The sequence below is a fragment of the Rana temporaria genome, chromosome 2 (assembly GCF_905171775.1).
Source record: "Rana temporaria chromosome 2, aRanTem1.1, whole genome shotgun sequence".
Taxonomy (NCBI): Eukaryota; Metazoa; Chordata; class Amphibia; order Anura; family Ranidae; genus Rana; species Rana temporaria.
Genome location: NC_053490.1, coordinates 358,751,825 through 358,777,022, shown reverse-complemented (window position 1 = coordinate 358,777,022; position 25,198 = coordinate 358,751,825). Strand labels below are relative to the sequence as shown.

At 48.0% G+C, this 25,198-nt stretch overlaps 1 protein-coding gene across 4 annotated transcripts in view; it reads right to left on the bottom strand.

Moving 5' to 3' along the window:
• CTSE (cathepsin E) overlaps positions 1–24,633 on the bottom strand; it is a 293,438-nt gene extending 268,805 nt beyond the window's left edge. Inside the window, exon 1 of one of the 4 annotated variants that reach the window (XM_040337621.1) lies at positions 24,541–24,633. In XM_040337621.1, coding sequence (XP_040193555.1) covers positions 24,541–24,596 — 56 coding nt within the window. In that variant the 5' untranslated portion in view covers positions 24,597–24,633. The remainder of the gene's footprint in view (positions 1–24,540) is intronic. The other 3 variants (XM_040337622.1, XM_040337620.1, XM_040337623.1) reach the window with 3 other exon arrangements.
• Positions 24,634–25,198: the final 565 nt, after the last annotated feature.

The following is a 25,198-nucleotide window of genomic DNA, read 5'->3' as shown; positions in this document are numbered from 1 at the left end:
AGTCATCCAGACTCACTTAATGTGTTGCCATTCAATTTCAAACATTTGAGTCTTCGTAGGTCATTTTTAATATTAGAATCTTTTGCCAAATTCTAATCTTTTAATTTTATTTTTATATTATTAATGTGTTTTAACAGTTGTGTAGTTCTTTTTAAATTAAATTAAATTATCACAACTTTTTTATATAATACATACATTTTTATGCATATCTAAGATTTGTATATCTCCTAGCGTCTCTTCCTGGTTCTCCCATTATTGTCATGCTCTATATATACTAATAACTTGTAAAGTTTCTGTCTTCTTTCGTCTGGCCACATGATGGCAGCACTTATTCCCGCTGTCTCCCACTAAGACCCAATATGTTATGTCCAGTTTGTGTCACATGATGGCGGTACTCCTTTGTGCTTTATATCTGGCCTTTTGGTATAAATAACTGACTGTGTCAGCCCCCGTAGCCCTCTCTGTGCTATTCCCTTGTTTTCAACAATGAAGATTGGGAATTTAGAAGGGCAGTACCGATCCCGTCCGTTTTTCCCTCTTTCAAGATGGCGGATCGGTGACATATAAGGGCGGACGTGAGGTCAGGAACGTCGCAGCCAATCCCCGAAGACGTCAATCTGTGACGAAACGCATAGGCGTGGCTAGCGTTCTGACATCATCACGTCCAACTACACGAGCAGAGACAGCGGGAGAACGTGTGGAGGAGACGCCGAGATTTGATGTTATAGCCAGTCGCTCTGGTTCCTATTTCGCATGTCATTTTATCCTAAATGTGAGTGTATACAGTTTACAGCTATAATAAATATTGTCAGTTGAAACTTTATTACGCTATGGGGGATGTTTTTTGTATCTTTTCCCTTTGAGCTGGATTCTGGAGGCAACAGCACAGGACCCATTCAGGATTCCTTCCTTCCCATCTAGTCTCAGTGGGAGACTTTTCTATCTAAGCTTATCCCGATCGCTGCAGCGGTCATTTAGTGTGGTAAGGAGACTACATTACCTCAACACCTGGGTGTCCTTTTTCTGGTGGAGAGTCTGTTCAGGATATATCTGGTGTCACGTCTAGAGTATCATAGAAACAGCGCTGCATTGGATTATTACTTGTGGACTTTTTTCTTTTAGCATCACAAAAGACTATTTTAACATTATAGTCCCTTTTTTTGATTCTTGTCTTTTAATACTTTTTTGCACATTGGTTTGTGGAATTCACCTCGGCACTCTTTTTAAGAATTTCCAATGATATGTCATAATTTATTGGTCTAATTTTAACATATTATTTTTATCATTGATCACATTTTATTGATTGGTTTTCATTACCCATTCAATTATCTTATTACCCCCCACTTTTACCTGGCACTTCATGTGCAGGTTTTCAATTCATATTTGTTTATCTATATTTATTTATTTTTATTTATTTCATTGCGCTGTACCTTTTTCTTATTCACTCAGTTTTATTGCATGTTAGCCATGAATAAGCACTGATCTTGTGCGAAACGTCGGCTGTTCCCCTGTTTCTGTTGCTGTGATTTGGTGATGTATTTGCTGTTCATTTAATAAAAGACAACCTGTACGGTTTTTGGAGTGCGGCCATCCATCCATCAACTTTTATACAGTACAGAGGGTGTACAGTATGTGTATATAGAAGGAGTGGATGGTATTGGTATATAGAGGAAGGAAGGTGGGTATATACATCTCTATATACAGGACAGATGATATGATCTTTCCTATATATGGCACCCCCCCCTTCACTGATCATACCTGTATGCACTCAGCTGCCCCCCTTATCTGTATATATGTCAGCCCCCCCTGTACACAAACAGCCTCCTCCCTTCACTTGTACTCACAGCTCCCACTTGTAAGGTCACGGTGGTCTTCCTTCTCCCAAGTCCTATTTTCACATGTCCCTTTGAAAATACATTACAGGCAGCAAAGCATACACAAGGGCGCACATGCAGGAAGCAGCCAGAGGTGGCAGTAAAGAGCTCTGTAAGCTCCGTGACACTGATCTTGCAACAGCTGTGGAGCCGACTGCACAAACACAGAGAGAGTCAGCACAGCTACAGATGCGAGCATGGCAGACCCTAGGCGGACGCCCATGTGGGTGAGTAATGCTGTTTGGGACAATTTATTTGGGGTACTGTGTGGATACCGGCATTGGGGCACTGGAACTACTGACTAACTCAACCCGTCTGGGGTCTCCTCCTGTTTTAGTCTCCTGCCGAAAGGGGAGAGAAATTGTAACGACATCGCTACCGAACACTCCAACCAGCCGAACAAGAAACCCATACGAATAATTCTCTCCCAAATACGAGACGGAGCTCTGCCGTTAGGGTCAAGCAGGAATGAATCTTTATTGAAAGCAATACAAGTTTTATACACAGTCAAAAGAGGAGGTGCATCCTGCTCATATTACTCTGGAAATACACCTGTGACCAGAAACCTAATTAACATGAGCTCATTAACTAATCCCTTTTGACAGACTAGATGACTCAGACATGACCTTGCCGTCTTGCTGTCTTGTAGCGCAGAAGACACAATCAACATTATCACAAAACAACACAGAACCCCTTCACTCAATAGCAGAGTTAATTAACACAAACAACAATGGGGATCTAATAACTCTTACATTGAACTTCCTGGAATGCCCATATTAGGAGTTATACTTCCTGTTCATAGCCCTTACGGTGTTCAGGGGATAACATTTCATATTTGTTGAGAGATATTGTTAATGAATATTATTGTCCCATTTGAAGTAATCCCATCACATTCTTAATGTCCATAATTTTCTTGCTCACCCTGTGCCCCTAATAGACACAGTGTGACTTAGACATAAGAGTCTGTTGTAGTCTAAATTTGTTTACACTTTTTTGGTGAATGGGTAGGGGTACAATGCTATTTTTGCTATAATAAATATCCCCAAAAAAATATATAAAAAATGTTTTTTCCTCAGTGTAGGCCGATATACGTATTCTTCTACATATTTTTGGTAACAAAATTGCAATAAGCGTTTATTGATTGGTTTGCACAAAAGTTATAGCATCTAAAAATAGGGGGTCGTTTTATGGCATTTTTATTAATATTTTTTTTTACTAGTAATGACGGTTGTAACGGTCACCACCGTTTACGATATCCCTTCCATCAGTCACGACAGCTTATCTGACACTCCAACCAACAGGACCCGATCCATCCCATTTCCCCGAATAACCGAGACACACAGCTCTGGGTTCTGGTTTCAAATGAAAGCATCTTTAATGGTACACTCTCAGGGTTTTACACAGTTCAAGCATGAAAGGAACAAAGAGACTCTCCACCCCCCTCATCACACACTGGGGCTTCAATACACCTGAGAAGTCACATTCCACATCTTAGACAGACGTTCTGTCTCCACATACAGCTTGACAAGTTCCATTCCACATCTTATATCAATAGAATCAATAGAATTCACACAAAGCAGCATCACACAATGAGAGATCCCTTTAGAAGCAGACTCAATTAGCAAGTCAACAGTCTACACAGAGGAATTACTATTGACCGGTTGGGTCAACATTAACCAACAACTTGCAATATCTCAAGATCCTGCAATATAAACTATCAGTAATGTCCCTTCTCATGTAATTTCTTTTTTTCCATCAAAAAAGCTTTTATTGAGCAAAACAACAACGCACAAGGTATACAAGCGGCGTACAGTTACAATAGACAACAAGTGATAACAGATAGAATACAGGTATGGGCACGACAATAATAGGGGACATTGAACATAACAGCGTTTATACCTAGATGTTCCAGATTGTGAACACAATACAGCAGGGTCAGTTGTCAATCCACCCGCATCCCTCCCATTCTCCCAGTCCCTCCCATGGGCACGGGGACCCCCTAAACACATCTATCTCTCCTAGGAACAGGTTGCAGATGAGTTCAGCCACTTTTCCCACATTTTTTCATATTTGGCCGAGCAGCCTCTATGCGAATAAACCAGTTTCTTATACGGTAGAACATTGTTGACCTCTGCCAGCCAGTGGGACAGCTCTGGAGGGCCCCGATCGCTTCCAGACCCGTGCTATAACCTTGCAAGCTATAAAAAGTGTCTTGTGTAGGAATATTTTGACAAATTTATTCATTTCTGCATCTGGAAAGATACCGAGCAAGCATGGCTTTGGCTGTAGAGTAATGGGGGACCCCATTTTATCATGTAGAAATTTCACCACCTGCTCCCAGAAGGCCTGGATCTTAACGCACTGCCATATTAAATTAAAGAAGGTACCCGTATCGCGATTACACATCGGGCACGTAGCGGGAAAGTCCCTCTTGTATCTGGAGATCCTGAGAGGTGTAAGACCTTGTTAATAATGAAGGTTTGCGTGAGGGGATCTGACAGCTTTGGGGATACGAGTTTGCATGCGTCCAGAGCGTCACTCCACTCGTCATCGTCCATTGGGCCCACCTCCCCCTCCAACCTGGGCTTCAGGGCGTAAACAGACACCGTTGCACTCGGGAGTGTGATCATGGTGTGGAATTGACTGATTAGCTTTTTGGGGTCTGGGTATTTAATTGCAGCCATGAGGAGGTTATCAGCTAGGGCCAAATCATCTAGGGGAACTGAGCCTGAAAGGCGTGACGCAATTGGGCGCATCACAATAACATGTGGTCAGGCAGGTTGTACTCAGTTTGCAACACATCAAAGGATTTTAGTTTTCCGCTTCTGGTAACGTGGGACAAGTAGTATATTCCCCTAGCGCTCCACACTTCAGTGTCTCGAATGGACTCCAGCTCCGGCAGGGCAGCGTTGTGCCACAGGGAGGTGTAGCCATGCAAGGACGAGATGCCGAGCCTGTCCGAAACCACGCTCCACACTCTCCTGTAGTGATATAACAGGGAATGGCGTCCCTCCGCCAGTCTCGCCCCCCCGCTACTGTCACTAAGGGGTCGCCTGTTGGCTGGGTCCACGTCGGGCACAGGAGGCGAAGGAACCTGGTCCTGTCCACCTTGTCCACATGGAACAATTGCGACAGCTGGGCAGCTAAATAATACGCGTTAAAATCGGGTAACGCCAGTCCGGCTAGATCGGTTGGATTTTTTAGTCTATGCCAAGGGAGTTTGTGTCTCGCGGTGCCCCATACGAATGGCTTGAGCAGGGCATCCATCAGACTGAAGCACCTAAGCACCAGATACACCGGTGAATGCCACACCATATAGAGAACCTTGGGTAGTAGGACCATCTTTATTAAATTTATGCGGCCCGTGACTCCCAGTGGGAGTCGGGCCCAAGCCCGAGTTCTTAGTTTTAGCATATCATACAGTGGCATGACATTCAGTGAGGTATAGTCTGCCGGGTCTGTAGTGGTTCGGATCCCCAGATACTTGATTTCGGCTACTCTCTGTAGTTGAAGGAGGGCCCTATCCCTGGTCACCGGGTAGCTATCCAACGGGAGTATTTGGGACTTGTCCCAGTTGATCCTGAGTCCCGAGAAAGCGCTGAAGCGCTCGATCAGGGCCAAAGCCACTGAAAGAGAGTCAGTAGAATCGTCCAGGTATAAAAGTGTGTCATCTGCCTATGTACTTATTCTCTCCTCCACGTCACCCCTCCGTAGTCCCGTTATACCTGGGTGCGTGCGTATGGCAATTGCCAACGGTTCCGCCGCCAGTGCATACAGCAACGGCGACAGGGGGCATCCCTGTCTCGTGCCACGCCGCAGAGGGAATCGGTCCGAGGGCCACCCATTGGCCAGGACTCTAGCCACCGGGGCCTGATAGAGGAGCTTCAGCCAGTGAATGAATTTGGGGCCTAACCCGAATTTAGCAAGACATGTCCATAGGTACCGCCATTCTACCGAATCGAACAACTTAGCGGTGTCCAAGGCGCCGATTATTCTAGACCCCGGGTTGTCGTGCTTGGCCTGGAGGTTGATGAACAGCCTCCTGAGATTAAAGGAGGTGTTCCAGCCGGGCATAAAGCCCGCCTGATCAACGTGCACCAGGGAAAGGATCATGGTGTTGAGGCGGGCTGAAAGCACTTTGGCCAGAATCTTAATGTCCACTTGTAAAAGGGAGATGGGACGGTACGACTCTGGTAGGTGAGGGTCTTTTCCTGGCTTAGGGATTAGTATTATGGTAGCTTCCCTCATCGAGGGCGGGAGTTCGGAGCTATCAAAGACGGAGTTATAGAGGGCGAGGAACCAATGTTTCAGCGTAGGTGGAGTAGAACTCGGCTGGCAAACCATCCGACCCCGGTGCTTTGGACTTCGGTCGGCCAGCTAAAGCAGCATGTAGCTTGAAGGCCTCCCAAACTGCCCGGGGGGACACGGATCCTGAGTTATCGGCGAAGTATTGCTCCCACTCCGTTGCCAGATCCGCATCCTCCGGAAGCAGGGTCAGCCAGAATGGGTTTAACCGCCATGAGGGCGGCGGGCGAGCCCGGGGCAGTGACAACTCCGTCCAGTACGGACAGTGGTCAGATAGGGACTGAGGGGAAAAGCCCGTGCCTCTTACTCTAGGGAGAAGTGCTTTAGAGACTAAGATTAAGTCTATGCGGGACATCGAGCGGTGCGAGGCCGAGAAGCAGGAGTATGCCTAGTCTGCGGGGTGACCATATCTCCACGTATCAACAAGGTTGAAATCCGCGAGGAGTCTCGTGAATCTCGTGGAGCGCGACCCCACAGACGCGGCCTGGTCCCTGACCATCCTATCCAGGGAGGGGTCTAGTACATTATTAAAATCACCCAGCCAGATCGCCGGTGTATCAGGGTGTAGGGCCATAAAGTCAAATCCAGAAACCAATATAGTGGACTGAAACGGAGGTGGGACGTAGAACGCCATAAGGAGGAACAGGTCCCCGAACAGTTTAGCTTTCAAAAAGACATACCTGCCCTGCGGGTCTATCACTGAATCCTCGAGTTCAAAATGCGCTGTTTTGGCAATTAATATAGTGACCCCTCTGGAGTGTGAGGTGTGGACTGAGTGGAATCCCCAGCCCACCCACGGTCGCCTAAGCGTCCCCTGGGCCAAGCCCTCTACATGCGTCTCCACTAGGACTATGACATCCGCCCTTAACTTTTTAAGTATTGCAAATACTGCTGAGCGCTTAATTGAATCCCTCATCCCACGGACATTCCAAGTTAACAACTTTAGCGTGGCCATGGGACGAACCAGGGAAGATATAAAACTCCAGGATACAGACGACCCTTAGCTGCATACCACATTACCCCATGATCACACATAGACATATCCCCATACGCCAGTAGTTGCACTTTAAAATACCCTCCATATGCGTTTTGCTCAGATGAAACATAACATAAAAGAAAAAAAACAACAATAACCCAAAACATTTGTATCCCCCCCTCCCCCCTCCCTGCCCTGCACTGTCCACAACTGGTGCAGGCTTGAACCCTCAACTGCCAATGTGGCAAAAGCAGCGCCCAATGCATAGTGAAAAAAGATTAAACTAGCCAGGATATACATAGGGAGACCACCAGCACAGCCCCGGATAGCGTCCAGCCAGGCCGCCCGGGAAGGGACTGTGTGGGGGCAGCCCCCCAGGCTTGAAGAGGGGTTGCTGCAAGTGGGGCGGAATTCCGCTGTGTGCGAGCCCCTGAGTAGTGTGCCTCCCTCTGCCGGAGAAGGGAGTGTTCAACATAGAATTGACTATACATCCATCAATTAGCAAAAGGCGGAAAAGGTTTTACCCCGTGGCTCCCAGTGTCAGAGAGCAATGTCAGGATGCAGTTAGGAGCCCCCGGCCCCACATAAGGGGGGGGATGAGCTTCAGGCTGGGGTCAAACAGGGGGGGTCAGGTTCGGGCACCCCACAGGGGGTCGACAGGGGGAGGATGTGGGGAGACTCCCGGGGCATGAGAATGGCTGGGGGTCTCAAGGCCCCCACAGGGGTGGCTACAACAAACTGTAGGGCCTGAGCGCCAATGGCGGCAATGCAGCAGGAGCAAAAGAAAACATGGTACTTATCTGTGCCTGTCCTGACGCTCCAGCCAGGCCAAAACCTCCTCCAGATCTTCAAAGAAGTGAGCACGATCCTCACCCTCCACACGTAAGCGGGCCGGGAACAGCATGGCATACTTCACATGTTTGATCCGCAGGCGCCGCTTGGCCTCCATGAAGGTCTTCCTTCTGCGCTGGACCTCAGCCGAGAAATCCGGAAAAGCGGCCACCATCTTGTTGTCAAAGGGAATATTACCCCTCTCTGCTCAGCCGGAGGATGGCATCTCTGTCCCTGTAGTTTAGGAATTTTGCTATGAACGTGCGGGGGGGTACCCCGGGTGGCGGCGGCCTGCCTGACATGTGATGGGCACGCTCCACGGCAAACATAGGGGAGAAGGCCTCTCTACCATAGGTGTCTTGGAGCAGCTTTTCCAAAAAGTCTTGTGGGTCTCTCCCCTCCACCCCCTCAGGAAGGCCGACAAACCTCAAGTTACACCTGCAGCTTCTATTCTCGAGGTCGTCCTGCTTCTGTAGGAGCTGGTTGATCTGCAGCTGCATGGCCTCCGAGGATTGCTGGAGAGGGGGGAGGGAGTCCTCCACAGCACCCAGTCTCACCTCCGCCTCGGACACCCTCTCTCTCAGCCTCTGCATGTCTTGGCGCACCAGGGAGATATCCACCTTCACCTCCTCTATCTTTGCTGTGAGGGTGGTCTGGCAGGCTGCCACAGCTTCTCGGCAGGAGGTAATAGCCAGAAGCACCTTGGCTATGTCCGCGCCGACCACTGCTTCCTCCATCCTCGTGGCGCCGCCATCTTGCGCCGGGGGTTTTTTCTCCTGGCGGAGATATTGGTCTATTTTAGGGCCAGCCGACTTAGTCGCCTTCGGTGGAGCCATGACCACTGAGTTGTCCGGGGTTTGCTGGAGGTTTTCAGCGAGTAAAGTCTCGGGTGGAATCGCAGGATAAGTCAGCAAGGATAAACAGCTGGCGGAGCTCAGCAGACTAGCGTCCTATCCCATGCCGCTTCAGGCCACGCCCCTCTTCTCATGTAATTTATAATTAATATTTCTCAGTCACCCTATGCCCAAAAGGGACACAGGGTGACCCTAGACACAAGAGTTATTAGTGACGCTGGCACAGGAGTACCCCTCATCCTTCCACAGTCTCTGTTTGTCACGGGTCATTTCCGTTACAGTGGTGATCAGCAATTGTTATTGTTGCTGCGACTTTATGGCGGACACATCAGACAATTTTGACACATTTTTGGGACTATTGTCATTTTTACATTGACCAGTGCTATAAAAATGCACTGACTACCGTAAAAATTACACTGGCAGTGAAGGGGTTAACCACTAGGTGGCGATGCAGGAGTTAAGTCAGTACTAAGGAGTGATTCTTACTGTTAGGGGGCGTGGCTACACATCACATGTCACTGATGACCGTTACCGATCACGGGGAACAACCATCAGTGACAGTGTCACTAGGCAGAATAGGGGAATGCCTGGTTTACAAAGGCATCCCCCTCTTCTGCCTTTGCCGACCGCAATCGTACAGGTAAAGGGACGTACAGGTATGCCCATTTGCCTGCCCGTGCCATTGTGTCGACGTACATCTGCATGCAGCGGTCAGCAAGTGGTTAAGAGCAATAGCAGGCCGGCGGCAGGGCTGTCCTAATGAGGACACACCTGGGCACTGTCCAGGGACCCCAGCTGCATGGGGGGCCCTGCACTTTCCCCAAAGCAGCTGGTCCTTGAGTCCACGCAGCCCACACTGCCCCATCATGGCACTGAGAGTGATGGATACACAGGGGATGCAGGCTGGCAGCAGTGTGCTGTTCTGTGCAGAACGATACCAGTCAGCAAAGAGCGGCAGGGCTGGAACGCCAGTGATGCTCTGACCCCGCCCCATGCAGCTTGAATGCTGGGGACTCAAAGGCTGCGGGTAGGAGCTGGAATGGGAGCTGCTGAGTTGGCAGTACTGAGATCCCACCTGCGGAAGTAGCATTGTGGTTGGTGTCATGGTGAGCCCAGCTGTCCAGCACTGTTTGCAATAAAAGGCTTGGAATGCCCAGAGGGAGTCTCCCTCCTCCACCCCTGCTTGTGCCTGCTTGATTGGTATAGGTGAGTGCATTGTTGGAGGTGGGCACAGAGCCAAAAGTTTACATGCACTGTATCTCCACTGGAAAAGGATGTACCAAAAGGATGGAATAATGGTACTGGGGGATACCAAGGGAGAAAACAATGCTGAGGGGGGATCTGGGGTGTATTGGGGTAGCAATGCTTGGGGTAGCTTGGGTGGCTATAGTGCTAGAGGTATCAGGGATGTAGAGAGGCCACAGTGTAGGGGGTGTCAGGTATGAAGTGGGGTCACAATGAGAGGGGTATCTTATAGTATATGGTTTCAGTGCTGGGTGGAAAATCTAGGGTGAAGAGGGGTCAGAGCGCTCGGGGGATATCTGGGGTTTAGAGGGGTCAGAGCGCTGGATGGATATCTGGGGTGTAGAGGGGTCAGAGCGCTGGGGGGATATCTGGGGTGTAGAGGGGTCAGAGCACTGGGGGGGGGATATCTGGGGTATAGAGGGGTCAAAGTGCTGGTGAGATATCTGGGGTGTGGGGGGGTCAGAGTGCTGAGGGGGATATCTAGAGTGTAGAGGGGCCATAGTGTTGGGGAGGCATCATTCTTGCAGATATATTATATGCACAGGACAGCTTTGTTACTTTATGTATGTAGTATTTTCCCACTGTTTCTGTGCTATACAGAATGATTGTTCATGTAGTTAATGCGGAGCTCCCCCCAAAAGGGGAAGCTCCGCTTGTCTGCCTCCTATCTACTTGATGTCTGTTTACCTGCACTGTCTTCATTGTAGGGACTCCAGAGCATTACTTTGCCCAGGGGCCCATTGTGATGCAATTGCCTATATGTCTCAGTTTAATGCTCCCTGCTAATTTAATGCTGTGGGTTAGAGGTAACAGGTGTTCATGTGTGATTCATCTCTCTCTGTGAACACTGTTCATATGTTAAATAAGGCTAGCTTTTGAAAGGCCTTTAATTGTGTGATAACGCTGTCTAAAAACCTTTTGATACTCAGAGGTGTTAATAGGTGTCAAGCTGCATGCAGGGACGAAATGTCTGCCTAGGAAACTTAGTGTGTGAAGGTGGTTTGATTAGACATGATAATTGTCGGTCGGTGCCGACCTGTCTGGAATGTTTTAGTAATTAGCCTTAGTGTGTGATTAGGGGGGGTGGAGATTTCATTGTTGCTTGAATGTCTTGGACTGTATAAAAAGCTGAGAAGAAAACCATTAAACTGTGTTGTTCCAGCAGTAAGCTTGTCACATGTGTGGCTTTCTGGGCGACCCCAGGGATATTCCTCCTCGTGGAATATTGGGGTGATTTTCGTTTTGGGAAGAAGGGAACGTTGACGGGGATATAATACCAATACCGTCACAATTGGTTGGCAGCAGTGGGATTTTCCCTTCTATTCCCCTTTACATCCGGATTCCAAGCAGACACTGGAAGAACTACTGGAAGTTCGTGGAAGGATTGCTAGCAACAAAACCAAGCGGGTCATCATAGCAGAATTAATGGAGATGGACCAGGAGAACGGGATTGCAGCAACGCCAGCAGTACAAGAGATGGAGACACCAGTGATTCAGGAAGAGGAATCACCAGCCAACAAGCTAATGAGAGAGAAGCTAGCATGGTTCGGGCCGAACCCAACGCCGGATATGGTGCTGAAAGTGATGGACCTGTTAGCGAAGGAGGCTAAACAAATAAGAGACGCAGAGCTACAGTTAAAACTGGCAGCAGTCCAACAAGCAGCCACACATTCTCCGAACAGTGAGTACAGCACAGCAGACGCAAGGAAGATTCCGTTTAGCGCTTTTAAAACTTTTGATGAAAAAGACTGTGAGATTGATAACTACCTGGCAGATTTTGAGAGACAATGTAACCTGCACCGAATAGCTAGAGGAGAGTGGGTTGCAATATTGTCAGGCAAACTGTCAGGCAAAGCTTCTGATGCTTTCCGGACCGTGCCAGATCAGGATATCCATAGCTACGCCCGGGTTAAAGAAGCGCTCCTGGCTCGTTATGCAGTAACCCCAGAGTCCCACCGACAGAAGTTCAGGGACTCACGCAAAACCACGAAAGACTCTTATGCGGAATGGGCATGCCAGTTGTCCCGGTCGGCCTCTAACTGGGCTAACAGCAGCCAGGCCACCACCGCAGAGGACATTTTGCAACTAATGCTCCTGGAACAATTTTACAATCACATCCAGACGGACGTCAAAGACTGGGTGAGAGATCGCAGGCCCATGACTCTACCAGAGGCCGCTAAGTTGGCGGATGAATATGCGGATACTCGCAAGACGAACCAGGTCACACCACAGGAACAACCTCCACCACAAACGGTGCCCTCACACCCACCAACCGCTAGATACCAACCTCCTAATAGACCGGTGACATCTAGCCCTCGCTATCCACGCCAGGAGGGCAACGAACAACGCTGCTTCCGGTGCAAACAGCTGGGTCACTTCAAGCAGAATTGCCCCATGAATGACAACACCAGGTCAAATTGGTCTCAACCTGGGTACCACCCACCAGCAGCAGCCCATTGTGTAGACTCGGCTTGGGATCCCCAGGAGCTGGGTCGGGAAGAACCATTGGGCACCCCTTACGAAGCCCTCATGGTACAATCTGTTATTACGGACAACAGGGAACACCATTGTCAGCTGGTCATGGGCGTCAGCCCTGAGCCGGAGGGGCCCTTGAGGGAGCTGGGCAGAAAGAGGCACCGCCGGCCACCCTTCAAGAAGAAGAGGTCCTGGAAGCCGTATAACAAGCTGACCTGGGAGGAGAAGAAGCGACTGGAGGAGAGGGAGTCGCAGCGGGCGTCCCAGATGCGGGCCGAGATGTTCGCCAAGGGCCCACCGGTGGCCCCTTACACCACCACCCAGTTCCTGATGATGAAGGACCACGTGGAGAGCCTGCAGGACATGAGCAAGCAGGAGCTGATCCGTGAGTACATGGAGCTGGAGGAGTGCATAAGCCGCATGGAGGAGGAGAACAACCACCTGAGGTCACAGCAGGCTGACCCCCCCAGGCTCCATGAACTGGAGATGGAGCTGGAGAAGCTCAAAGAGGAGAACCGGCGGCCGCGGAGGGAGCAGAGGGTGGCTGACCCTATGGGGCACTGATCCCCCCCCCCGGACTCTGAGCACCAGTGCTACAGCATTTCAACAAATATAACTTTTTCTTTTTATGAATCTCCTGTGATTGTCACTTCAGAGCCATAACCTGCCCCTCCCATAGCGGGACACCTAGACGGCGGCGCACAGACCCATTCGCTGTCTTCACACTGACTTCTGGTGACTCTGCAGATCACACACAGACTTGGGGACTGACCGGCGTGTGATCTGACGACCCGGTGACATACCTGAGTCGGGAGCAGTTGCCAAGGGAGGTCAGTTACGCCAAACGGAGTTAACCTTGGACTAAAAGCTCTGAACCCGTCAACCCTACTGGACCAGGGAAGGTCCAACCGGGTTTGCCGGAGCAGGGAGAAAAAGGGGGGCCATTGTGATGCAATTGCCTATATGTCTCAGTTTAATGCTCCCTGCTAATTTAATGCTGTGGGTTAGAGGTAACAGGTGTTCATGTGTGATTCATCTCTCTCTGTGAACACTGTTCATATGTTAAATAAGGCTAGCTTTTGAAAGGCCTTTAATTGTGTGATAACGCTGTCTAAAAACCTTTTGATACTCAGAGGTGTTAATAGGTGTCAAGCTGCATGCAGGGACGAAATGTCTGCCTAGGAAACTTAGTGTGTGAAGGTGGTTTGATTAGACATGATAATTGTCGGTCGGTGCCGACCTGTCTGGAATGTTTTAGTAATTAGCCTTAGTGTGTGATTAGGGGGGGTGGAGATTTCATTGTTGCTTGAATGTCTTGGACTGTATAAAAAGCTGAGAAGAAAACCATTAAACTGTGTTGTTCCAGCAGTAAGCTTGTCTCATGTGTGGCTTTCTGGGCGACCCCAGGGATATTCCTCCTCGTGGAATATTGGGGTGATTTTCGTTATGGGAAGAAGGGAACGTTGACAGGGATATAATACCAATACCGTCACACCCATGATGCTATTAAGTTGGCCCTGGCCGGCGGTGCGGGTGCGCCCGCTGCACATCGGGGGACCTAATGTGCGTGGCTGGTGGCTGCGATGTCCGGGAAAGAGAGCCAGAACGGGAATCTGTCAATGTATACAGCAAGATCCCCATTCTGACAGGGGAGGAGAGAGATATCTGCTGTTCCTACTAATTAGGAACAGTGATCTCTCTCCTTCAGTCAGTCCCATCACCCCACAGTTAGTAAAACCTCCCAGGGAACACATTTAACCCCTGATCGCCTCCCAGAGTTAACCCCTTCTCTGCCAGTGACATTCACACAGTAATCAGTGCATTTTTATAGCATCTTTTAGAGCTGTGTGAAGTTGGCACCCCATGTTTGTAAAACCTGAATAAAGATATACCATTCGTTTGTGTCGCCTTTGTGCTGGTTTGTGCCGCAAAAATGAGTGTTTGTGCAGGTTCGGTTTCTGAGATATTAAACATTCAATTCAATGCAAGCCCCGCCCGCTTTGCACCCCATGTTGCTGAATTTTAAAAACAAATGCGCCATTCATTTGTGCCGCGTTTGTGCTGGTTTGTGCTGCAAAAATAAACGTTTGTGCTGCATTGGTTGCAGAGATATTGTGCGTTAAAATGTTGCTGAAACCCCCGCCCACTTTGCAACCCATGTTGCTGAATTTTGAAAACAAACGCGCCATTCGTTTGCGGCGCGTTTGTGCTGGTTTGTGCTGCAAAAATATAGTTTGTGCTACTTTGGTTGCAGAGCTATTGTGCGTTATATGTTGGCAAACCTCACTGACTTTACACCTCGTCATTGAATTCTACATACAGAACTTATACTCAGCTTGGATTTTCTTAATGAAATGCTCCTCCCACTGTACCGGGCACTGCATTTTATACTGTACCCTGGAAAAGGCATGACCATTGTAGAACAGATGTTCCATCCTAAGCCAATAACTGCCAGACCAACCCCATACTCCATCCCACCCGTACCATTAAATCCCATTAATTGAGGCCACACCATAAATGGAGTAAAAAATTGACAGCCTCTTTATTAACAAATAAACTTAAATGAACATAAACAGTAGAAAACATTTGTTAAACCAAAAACTCATCTGCAACTAATCACATTGGTCTTTGCAGGAACCCCAAACTATCGTATGTTCAAGAATGCACTGCGGTACCTTTTACTATACTAGGCCACCAGCTGATATACTGACTTGGAGACAACCCACTAACCGCAGTGCACCCATTAACCAATTCCAGCTAAACCACCGTTAGGACCCATGCCTTGGGTGAACCGGCACAGCAAAAATCTAAACTCCCTTCTGGCCCTGTCAGCCTGATCTGTTTTGGACCGTTGCAAAAGCAGGGATACCCTGTCTTCCCCACAGGTGACCTCCCAATCCAACATACCCCAATTGAAACTTTTGGAAGGGCTGACTTGTTCGCCAATCCGAAAATCCCGCCAATCCAAAAATCCACAAAAAAAGACAGAGAGAAGGCCATTTTAAACAAAGAAACAATTCCAGGAGCACCAAATTTTGGAGAAAACCTGCCTCTTTCCACAAATTCGGCCATGAAAGAAAGCCCCATAAACAGTTGAACCAGCCGCATCCGTGTAAAGTTGAGTGGGTGATTTTACCCGGCCGTACTTGCCGACAGCTGTCGACAAAATACTCTGCCCATAGGCAGGATGCGACACGCAAAATTCAACTTACCCAACGATTGCAGTTTCCGAAGTTGAACTGTGGTGGAGGTAAATAAAATGAATATTTTTGTGTTTTGTTACTTTTCTCCTAAAGCATTCTCTCTCTCTCTCCTCTCTCCTCTCTCTCTCCTCTCTCTCTCCTCTCTCTCTCTCCTCTCTCTCCTCTCTCTCCCGCTCTCTCTCTCTCTCTCTCCTCTCTCTTTCCTCTCTCTCTCCTCTCTCTCTCCCCTCTCTCTCCTCTCTCTCCCGCTCTCTCTCTCTCTCTCTCCTCTCTCTCCTCTCTCTCCCGCTCTCTCTCTCTCTCTCTCCTCTCTCTTTCCTCTCTCTCTCCTCTCTCTCTCCCCTCTCTCTCCTCTCTCTCCCGCTCTCTCTCTCTCTCTCTCCTCTCTCTCCCTCTCTCTCTCTCTCTCCTCTCTCTCTCTCTCTCTCTCTCTCTCTCTCCTCTCTCTCTCTCTCTCTCTCTCTCTCTCTCTCCTCTCTCTCTCTCTCTCTCTCTCTCTCTCTCTCTCTCTCTCCATCTCTCTCTCTCTCTCTCTCTCTCTCTCTCTCTCTCTCTCTCTCTCTCTATATATATATATATATATATATATATATATATATATATATATATATATATATATATATATATATATATATATATAGTTATAATACATATGTATGTATGGTGTGACATTGGGGGTTGTTAGCTCTTGTGGTAGATGTATTTTCGTGCACTGAGTCAACACCAAACAGGCATATAACGTTAAGGGCCTGGTAGCCCACATTCATTAAAGGAGGAAAACAAAACAAAAGTCCATTCAGGAATCCCACGCAGGGGTTTAAACGATGATCAGAAACAACGGAAAAATACTAGCCCACCTGGCTACTCTTCGACAGCACTGCTGCCATAGGAACCGGTCCCTTAAACCAGCAGCTCCTCCAGACCCCCAGTCTTGGGTGCACACGGCTTTGAAGCCCTTCAATGCCCACAGTGTCTGTCCGCACACAGCGTCTGTCTCAACACAGAGACACCAGCAGCCACTGCTGCACACACTTCACCTTCCTCCACTTCTGCTCTCCCCAGCCCCTCAGCTTGCAGGCTGTCTCTAAAACCCGGACACAGGGTTGGAGATCCCGTCCCACCCATATCTCTGAGGCCGGGTACTCACGACCAAACATGTATGGTGAAAGCGGTCCGTCGGACCGTTTTCACCATACATGTCTGCCAGAGGGCTTCTGTACGATGGTTGTACACACCATCGTACAGAAGTCCGCGCGTAAACAATACGCGGGGCGTGTCCGCGGTGTCGCCGCGTCGATGACGCGGCGACGTGGGCGGCCCGCCTTTAAAATGCTTCCACGCATGCGTCGAAGTCATTCGACGCATGCGAGGGACGGCGGGCGCCTGGACATGTACGGTAGGTCTGTACTGACGACCGTACATGTCCGAGCGGGCAGAATTCCAGCGGACTGTTTTAAAACAAGTCCAGGAATATTTGTCTGCTGGGAAAAGGCCCGGCGGGCAAATGTTTGCTGGAATTCGGCCCGCTCGCGCCCACACACGACCAAACATGTCTGCCGAAACTGGCCTGCGTGCCAGTTTCAGCAGACATGTTTGCTCGTGAGTATGGGGCCTGAGGAATTTCCAAGCCACAGAGCCCCTTGTAGAGATAAATAAATCTGAGAAAACTGCCAGAGCAGTTCCCTGTTTTAAAATGTAAGCTCTGCAGCTCTGCACTCAGCCGATATGCAGACTCTGTGTCCACTTTAATATCATTTTCATTGGGACAGAGCCTCGCTCTGCCACAATGGGTATATACTACAAGTGTTATTATCCTTAAAATGAAGCAACAGATTATAGAGTTAAAAATCTCGGCTCAGGAAATGATTGAGTAAAGACAGATGCACTCTCACTCCTTTGACCCCCTCCTCCCTTCTTCCACCGAATAAGAAAATATGGCCCTGAGTGAAGGACCCTGTGAATTTGAGTGGAGGACCCCATGCGTCTGACTGTGCCTCATGGCAAGAAGAACATGTAAGAACCCTTATATGGACTAAGCCAATCAGTTGTGCTCATGTGAATGATGTCATTTTGTCTATAAAGCTATAAGGAATAAAGGGTTTGGTCTCTTTACGGCTGGACACAGAAAGCAAGCAGTCTGTTTCTTATCTCTCTGCATGTTTTCATAATTTGGATCAACGGCAAAATGGGTTATGCCCTGAGGTTGTGTCAGGGGTTATGAATCCTTTGCAGAACCTTGCACAATCCCAGGATCCCACGAATCTCAGCCTTAAGGGCCCCCAGCTTGTCCTTCAGCTGACTACCCTACATGGCACAGGAGTCCAACACAATGTTGAGGAAACTCCAGGGCCAAGGGGATACCAAAACAATCAGTGATGTGTTTCAATGTAGCGAAGAGCACTGCACATATCTTGGAGCAGGATGGACCCACAAAAATTAAGTCATCCAAGTAATAGATCATGGAATTCACCCCTGAGACATGCCGAACTACCCACTCTACAAAGGATCTGAACATCTCAAACAATGCACATGAAAAAGAACAGCCCATCAGAAGGGATCAATCCACATACTACTCCTCTTGGCAATGACAACCCAGCAGGTGAAAACTATCCAGATGAATGGGAAGCAGTCTAAATGTAGATTCAATATTGAATTTGGCCATGAGAGCTCCTTGCCCATAATGTTGGACCCAGAAAACAGCCGCATCAAAGGAAGTGTAAGATACAATACATGCCTCAGAATCAATCGCATCATTGACCGACCCACCCTTCGGGAAGGAAAGGTGGTGAATAAGGCAAAACTTATTGGGCTCCTTCTTAGGCACAACCCCCAGGGTAGAGATCATCAAATCCATTAAAGGCTGCAAGGGAGAAAGGGCCGCCCATGCAGCCCAATGCAACTTCCTTCTGCTATTTCTCAGAAACCACTGCAGGATGTTGCAAGGCCAAATGCAAGTTCTGGGACACCGGTGGAAGAGAGGCCAGGGAACAAGGTATGCGAAAGCCTTCAGAGAAACCCACCCTTAACACAACCAAGCAACCTCCTGATCCAGATATCTATCGAGGAAAGGCTGCATCCTTTCCACCCTCACTGGCGTCATCCCTTTTGTTAACAGACTCGCCGGCATGGCCCTTCCCCTGCTTGAAGCAGCAAGGCAAGGGATGCCAACCTCCACAGACGAAACAATCGTGCTGGTAACGGCAAGGCCCCCAAACTTACAGGAGACCTCATTATACTGCCAGCAGACACCCCTCTTCTTTGCGGCTGGTTGTCCGAGGGTAGATGTGCCACCGACCCCCCCATGGAAAAAATTGATTAGGGGCACGCGCTGAGGTCATAAGTTGCATCTACAAACTAATGTCCTTGTGGTCCCACTGCAAGGACAGGTGGATAGATCTCTGCTGTTGGAACTGCTCGTCGTACCTCAACCATGTGGATCCCCCGTAGACCCTGTAGGCCTCACCGATGGCATCAAGATAACAGAAGAGCTCTGAACAGTGTTCTGGATTCTTCACTCCAACTACAATTGCCATAATGGCAAAAGTCTGCAGCTAATTAGGTCCCTTTCATACTGGGGCGGGAGGTGCGGTGGCGGTAAAGCACCGCTATTTTTAGTGGCATTTTACCATAGGAATTGCGGAGGTATTCGGGCACTAGCGGTGAGGTTTTGCCCCCGCTAGCGGCCGAAAAAGGGTTATACCGCCAGAAATGCACCTCTGTAGGAACGCATTGCCGGCGGTATAGCCGCGCTGTCCCATTGATTTCAATGGGCAGCAGTGGTGGAGGTGCGGTATACACAACGCACCTTCAACGCTCCAAAAATGCGGCTAGCAGGACTTTTGGAGCAGTCCTGCTCGGGCTTTCACACTGGAGAAACAGCAGCTGCTGTTTTGGGTCGGTTTGCAGGTGCTATTTTTAGCGCAATAGAGCCTGCAAACCACCCCAGTGTGAAAGGGGTCTTAGGGAAAGTCTGCAGGATAAGCCTGTACCGCTGTTATTCTTAATCCTCCTTTTTGCTCTCCTCTGGCTTGACCATATCCAGATTACATTTTCCAGGTGTAGCAGAGAGAATATCACATACTCACCCTTCCAAATAATTTTGCGGATTTTACAGCTTCAGGTGCGCACCCAGAGGCCCCTCAAAACAAAACGTAAACCTCACATTTCGCAGTCGGCCAATCTGACTAAATCCTGTTTGGTTACAGCCTCCCCGATGAGTCAGCCTTGTCCCTCGATGCCAACTTGTGCACTGCCGCAGACTGGCCGGCACCACGATTGTCACTGCCACTGCCGCAGGGGGATCAACCCTGGACATTGAAGCCAGCCTGGTCGCCACTGACTCACCCACCGGCGAGATCCACGCCGACGACGGCATGGCTTGGGCACCCGTTCCTGGTTCAAATGGTTAGACCAGCTCCCTCAAGCCCTAAAGGAACCCCTGCAAACCCTCATCTGACCTAGATATGGCATGACCACGGCGCGCACTAGAAGGGACAGAAAGTGCAGGCAAATCAGACCGCGGAGCCAGCAACTCTGTGCAGGACAGGGCCCTCCCCCCTAGACACACATTATCATCAACAGCAGAAAACAGACATGTTAGAAGAAGTAGTAGACTTACCAGGCTGCCTAGAAAGGATCCCACCAACCACAGGTCCTGACTCCATCGATATAGGGCGTCCATGCAACTCGCCCGCCGACCTCTCCTCTATCTCCATGTCTTCCCTCTCCGGCAGGACCCCAGGAGTAGTGGCCCTGGATGCCGAGGACCTGTGCAGCTGCTGCCCCGGCCTCCTTTCACTGTCTCTGCCCACCAATTTCTGGGTCACCGTGCTTGCTGCTGGTATCAAAGGACCTGGCGGATGTAGCATTCCCTGCTGAGGCTCTGCCCCTGCTGACTTATCACCGGGGGAGGAGGCCGCCTGTTCCTGATCCTGACGCCGAGCGGAGACACAGACACCCCCGGAAACCCCGCCCAATCACTTTGCAAGTGGTCCTGAAGGGGCCTACATGGGACTCCCGATGTGACACGAGTTCTGGGGCAGGAGTCAGGAGAGAAGCGCTCTAGGGGCTGCCCTCCTGTCCCTGACCCAGAGGCTTGATCTCACAGGACAGATGAGAGCTGATTCTGCAGCCACTCTGCTCCTCTGGATGACGCCTCCGCCCTGAGCCGGGAAAGCAGCCTGTCCACGTCCGCCATCTCGTTCCAGCATCCGCAGGGGGTTCAAATTGCTACCGTTTTTAGACGCATTTTGTTTTTAAAATTCAGCAACATGGGGTGAAAAATGGGCGGGGTTTCAGCAACTTTAACGCACAATATCTCTGCAACCAAAGCGGCACAAATGTTTATTTTTGCAGCACAAACCAGCACAAACGCGGCACAAATGAATGGCACATTTGTTTTCAAAATTCAGCAACATGGGGTGCAAAGTGGGAGGGATTTCAGCAACTTTAACGCACAATATCTCCACAACCAAATCGGCACAAACGTTTATTTTTGCAGCACATTTGTTTTTAAAATTTAGCAACATGGGGTGCAAAGTGGACGGGTCTTGCATTAAATTGAATGTTTATTTTCTCAGAAACCGAACCGGCACAAACGCTAATTTTTGCGGCAAACGAATGGTATATTTTTATTCAGGTTTTAGAGCCGGTTCACACTGGGGCGATTTTGGATCCGACTTGAAATCGCCTCAAGTCGTCCCAAGTCGTGCTGTCAAGAAAAACAATGCAAGTGAATGGGACTGGTGTTAATACACACTACTCAAGGCGATCCGACTTCAAAAGAAGTTCCTGTACTACTTCAATCCGACTTGTAGGCGATTCCTACCCATTGATTTCAATGGAAGTAGCTTTCAAGTCTGATCACTGTTCATAGTGAGGCGATTTTGCCAGAAGCAGAGAGGAATTTACCCAGAAGCCCCCAGGTACTCCCCTGTCCCCAGGCAGCCCCCACCTTCTTCCCACCTTCTTGGCACGGATTACTTTCACTTTCTTAGTACGTTGTCTCTGTTTGCACCATGACTGCCAGAGTTAGGAAAGAGGTCGTGGATAATGAGTCCATTATAAGGCTGGTAAAAGAGAGACCATGCCTCTATGACAAGAGGGACCCCTTTTACAGGGACCAAATGAAGAGGGACAATGCCTGGCTGGACATTTCTTGCCTGACCTTTGAGGATTGGGGCATATTGTCTGAGACCGACCGCACTGCCAAAAGTACATTTAACCTTTTTATTATATGTCTATTTTCCTTGCCTAGGCATGCTGGTTGCAGTTCCATACATGCCACTTGTTTGCACAGAGAATGGCGGCATAAACTCCCTCTTGAAGACAGCAACAATAGAGCACACCGGCATCAATAGATCCCCTGGCAGGAACAGTATATCCCATGCTGGCAATAGTAGATGCAGACAGGAACCATAGATTCCCCAAAAAAGTAGATCCCTAACAGGAACACTACTTCAAATGACAAGAACAACAATATATCCCTGATCGGAACACTAGTTCACATGATAACAACAATCGATCCTTGACAACACTAGATCCCTGGCATGAACAATAGGTCCCCCAAAAACAATGGATCCCTGAAAGGTACACAAGTTCGCATGAGAACAACAGTAGATCCTTGACAAAACTAGATCCCTGGCAGGAACAACAGATCGCCCAACAACAATAGATCCCTGATCGCAACACTAGTTCACATGAGAACAACAATAAATACTTGACAACACTAGATCCCTGGCAGGAACAACAGATCCCCCAACAACAATAGATCCCTGATCGGAACACTAGTTCACATGAGAACAATAGATCCTTGACAACATTAGCTCAATAGCATGAACAATAGAACCCCCAACAACAATAGATCCCTGAAAGGAACACAAGTTCACATAACAACAACAATAGATCCTTGACAACATTAGCTCAATAGCATGAACAATAGATCCCCCAACAACAATAGATCACATGTTCACATGAGAACAACAATAGATCCTTGACAACACTAGATCCCTGGCAGGAACAACAGGTCCCCCAACAACAATGGATCCCTGATCGGGACACTGGTTCACATGAGAACAACAATAGATCCTTGACAACACTAGATCCCTGGCAGGAACAACATATCCCCCAACAATAGATCCCTGATTGGAACACAAGTTCACATGAGAACAACAATAGATCCTTGACAACACTAGATCCCTGGCAGGAACAACAGATCCCCCAACAACAATAGATCCCTGATCGCAACACTAGTTCACATGAGAACAATAGATCCTTGACAACATTAGCTCAATAGCATGAACAATAGATCCCCCAACAACAATAGATCCCTGATCGGAACACAAGTTCACATGAGAACAACAATAGATCCTTGACAACACTAGATCCCTGGCAGGAACAACAGGTCCCCCAACAATAGATCCCTGATCGGAACACAAGTTCACATGAGAACAACAATAGATCCTTGACAAAACTAGATCCCTGGCAGGATCATCAGGTCCCCCAACAACAATAGATACCTGATCGGAACACAAGTTCACATGAGAACAACAATAGATCCTTGACAAAACTAGATCCCTGGCAGGAACAATATAATTGAAAAACTTGTCCTCAAAACCACGCATCTTATCATACATGGCCCAGAAATGCCCTCTGTTAGCTCTATTAGCAATAATTGGATGGATCCAATAGCGCCGTCTTCTTCTCATCCTCATCCTTCGCTTCCTTTCTTCCTCTTCCTCTTCTGTCAATACTGCCAAACCAGCTGTTATGACAGCTGCCATTAGGTAACGCACAGAGAGCATTTTAGACACGGGAAAACAGGGAACAGGGAAGAAGAAATCAAACAGGAAGAATAATGATGTCAGAAGAGCTTAGTAGCTCTGATTGGCCATTTCTGACCTTCCCTGTCCCGGAGGCGATTTATAAATCGCCCCAGATCGCCTCAGATCGCCCTGTGGTTCACATTCAAGTCGTGTCGGAATCGCCTCTGGAAGTCGCGCTGGAAGTCGGATCGCCCCAGTGTGAACCGGCTCTTACAAACATGGGGTGCCAACTTCACACAGCTATTTTTTAGCACTGGTTGCTGTATCAATGCTGTGTCAATGGTCACAAAAAAGTGTCAAGTGTCAGATCGCGGCCACTACTGCAGTGGGGAGGATTCCTCTATCTACCTCAAATGTGTTGATGGGGGAACCCGGTCTTTTCTCTTTTTTTTGGTCAGCAGGTTGACTGGTTGACTGATCAAACAAAATCAAACAATCCATGTACAATATGGCCAGCTAGCATTTTCAAAAGGATGAGAAGGGTAACAAATTATGGATTATCTTTAAAACAGACTGTAAGTGCTCTATAATCTAGGGAGATTATTTTAACACAGAATCAAGCCTAGCTTAATTTATGAGGGTGAGAATAAATGTCTGTGGTGAAAGAACACAAATCACGCTGAGTTTTTTGGCTTCAAACCAGTAAAAGACAAACATGATTTCAATTTTTGAAAAGTCATTATCAGTCACTCTAATTTGGATCTCATTCTTGTCTTGGTATATGCATAGGTCTCTCTCTCTCTCTCTCTCTCTCTATATATATACATATATATATATATATATATATATATATATATATATATATCTATATATATATATATATATATATTGTATAAAGGTATAACATTTGTCATCAATGCATAGCATTGAGGGGTTAATGCATTGAAAAACACAGCTTGTTAAAAAACGTCAAAGCTTGAATTACTAGGAAAGTAAAATAAAAATATCACTCACCGAATTATCCCATGGACAAAAGACAAAATGAGAAAAACTACAAGAATTTGGTTCATTGTTGGCACATGCAGGAACTGTTCACTGTGTCAGGCCAACACGAAAATCTAATTTATATCTTTTCTAAAACCAAACCCAGATAGTATTGTTTGCTGTGTAAAGTAAATATGTGACATATTTCCACATTTCTTACACAATTAACAAGGTTAAAAGTGTGTGAGGGTTTTGTCCACACCTATCCTGGTGAGGTTACTGTGCAGAAACCAGTGAATAGGCTGTTGACTAGCTTAGTATTACAATAATATAACTGTAAAATAAAAGTGTAGCGCCTACTCCTACTTTCCGGGAGCCTGGTGGTGACCCTCAGGGGCAGGGATGGCTGACATAATCCCTCTGGGTGCATTAGGCATGGTAAGTGATGAACACGATAAAAATTGGGTACCAGTCACTTTTATACTTAAGAAAAAATAAGTTTATTTCTCACAAACAGGAAGAATGTGGGAGAGAGGGGATAGGGCACAGGACACAAAAATAGCAACGATCATCAGATAAGCAGATTGGCAGACTCCTTAGACAAAAATGGTGAGAAAGGGTAGACAGCAGAACAGAAATAGAGCTGAACTATCACATCTGTACTTTGTACAATAGGCTGTCTCCTATA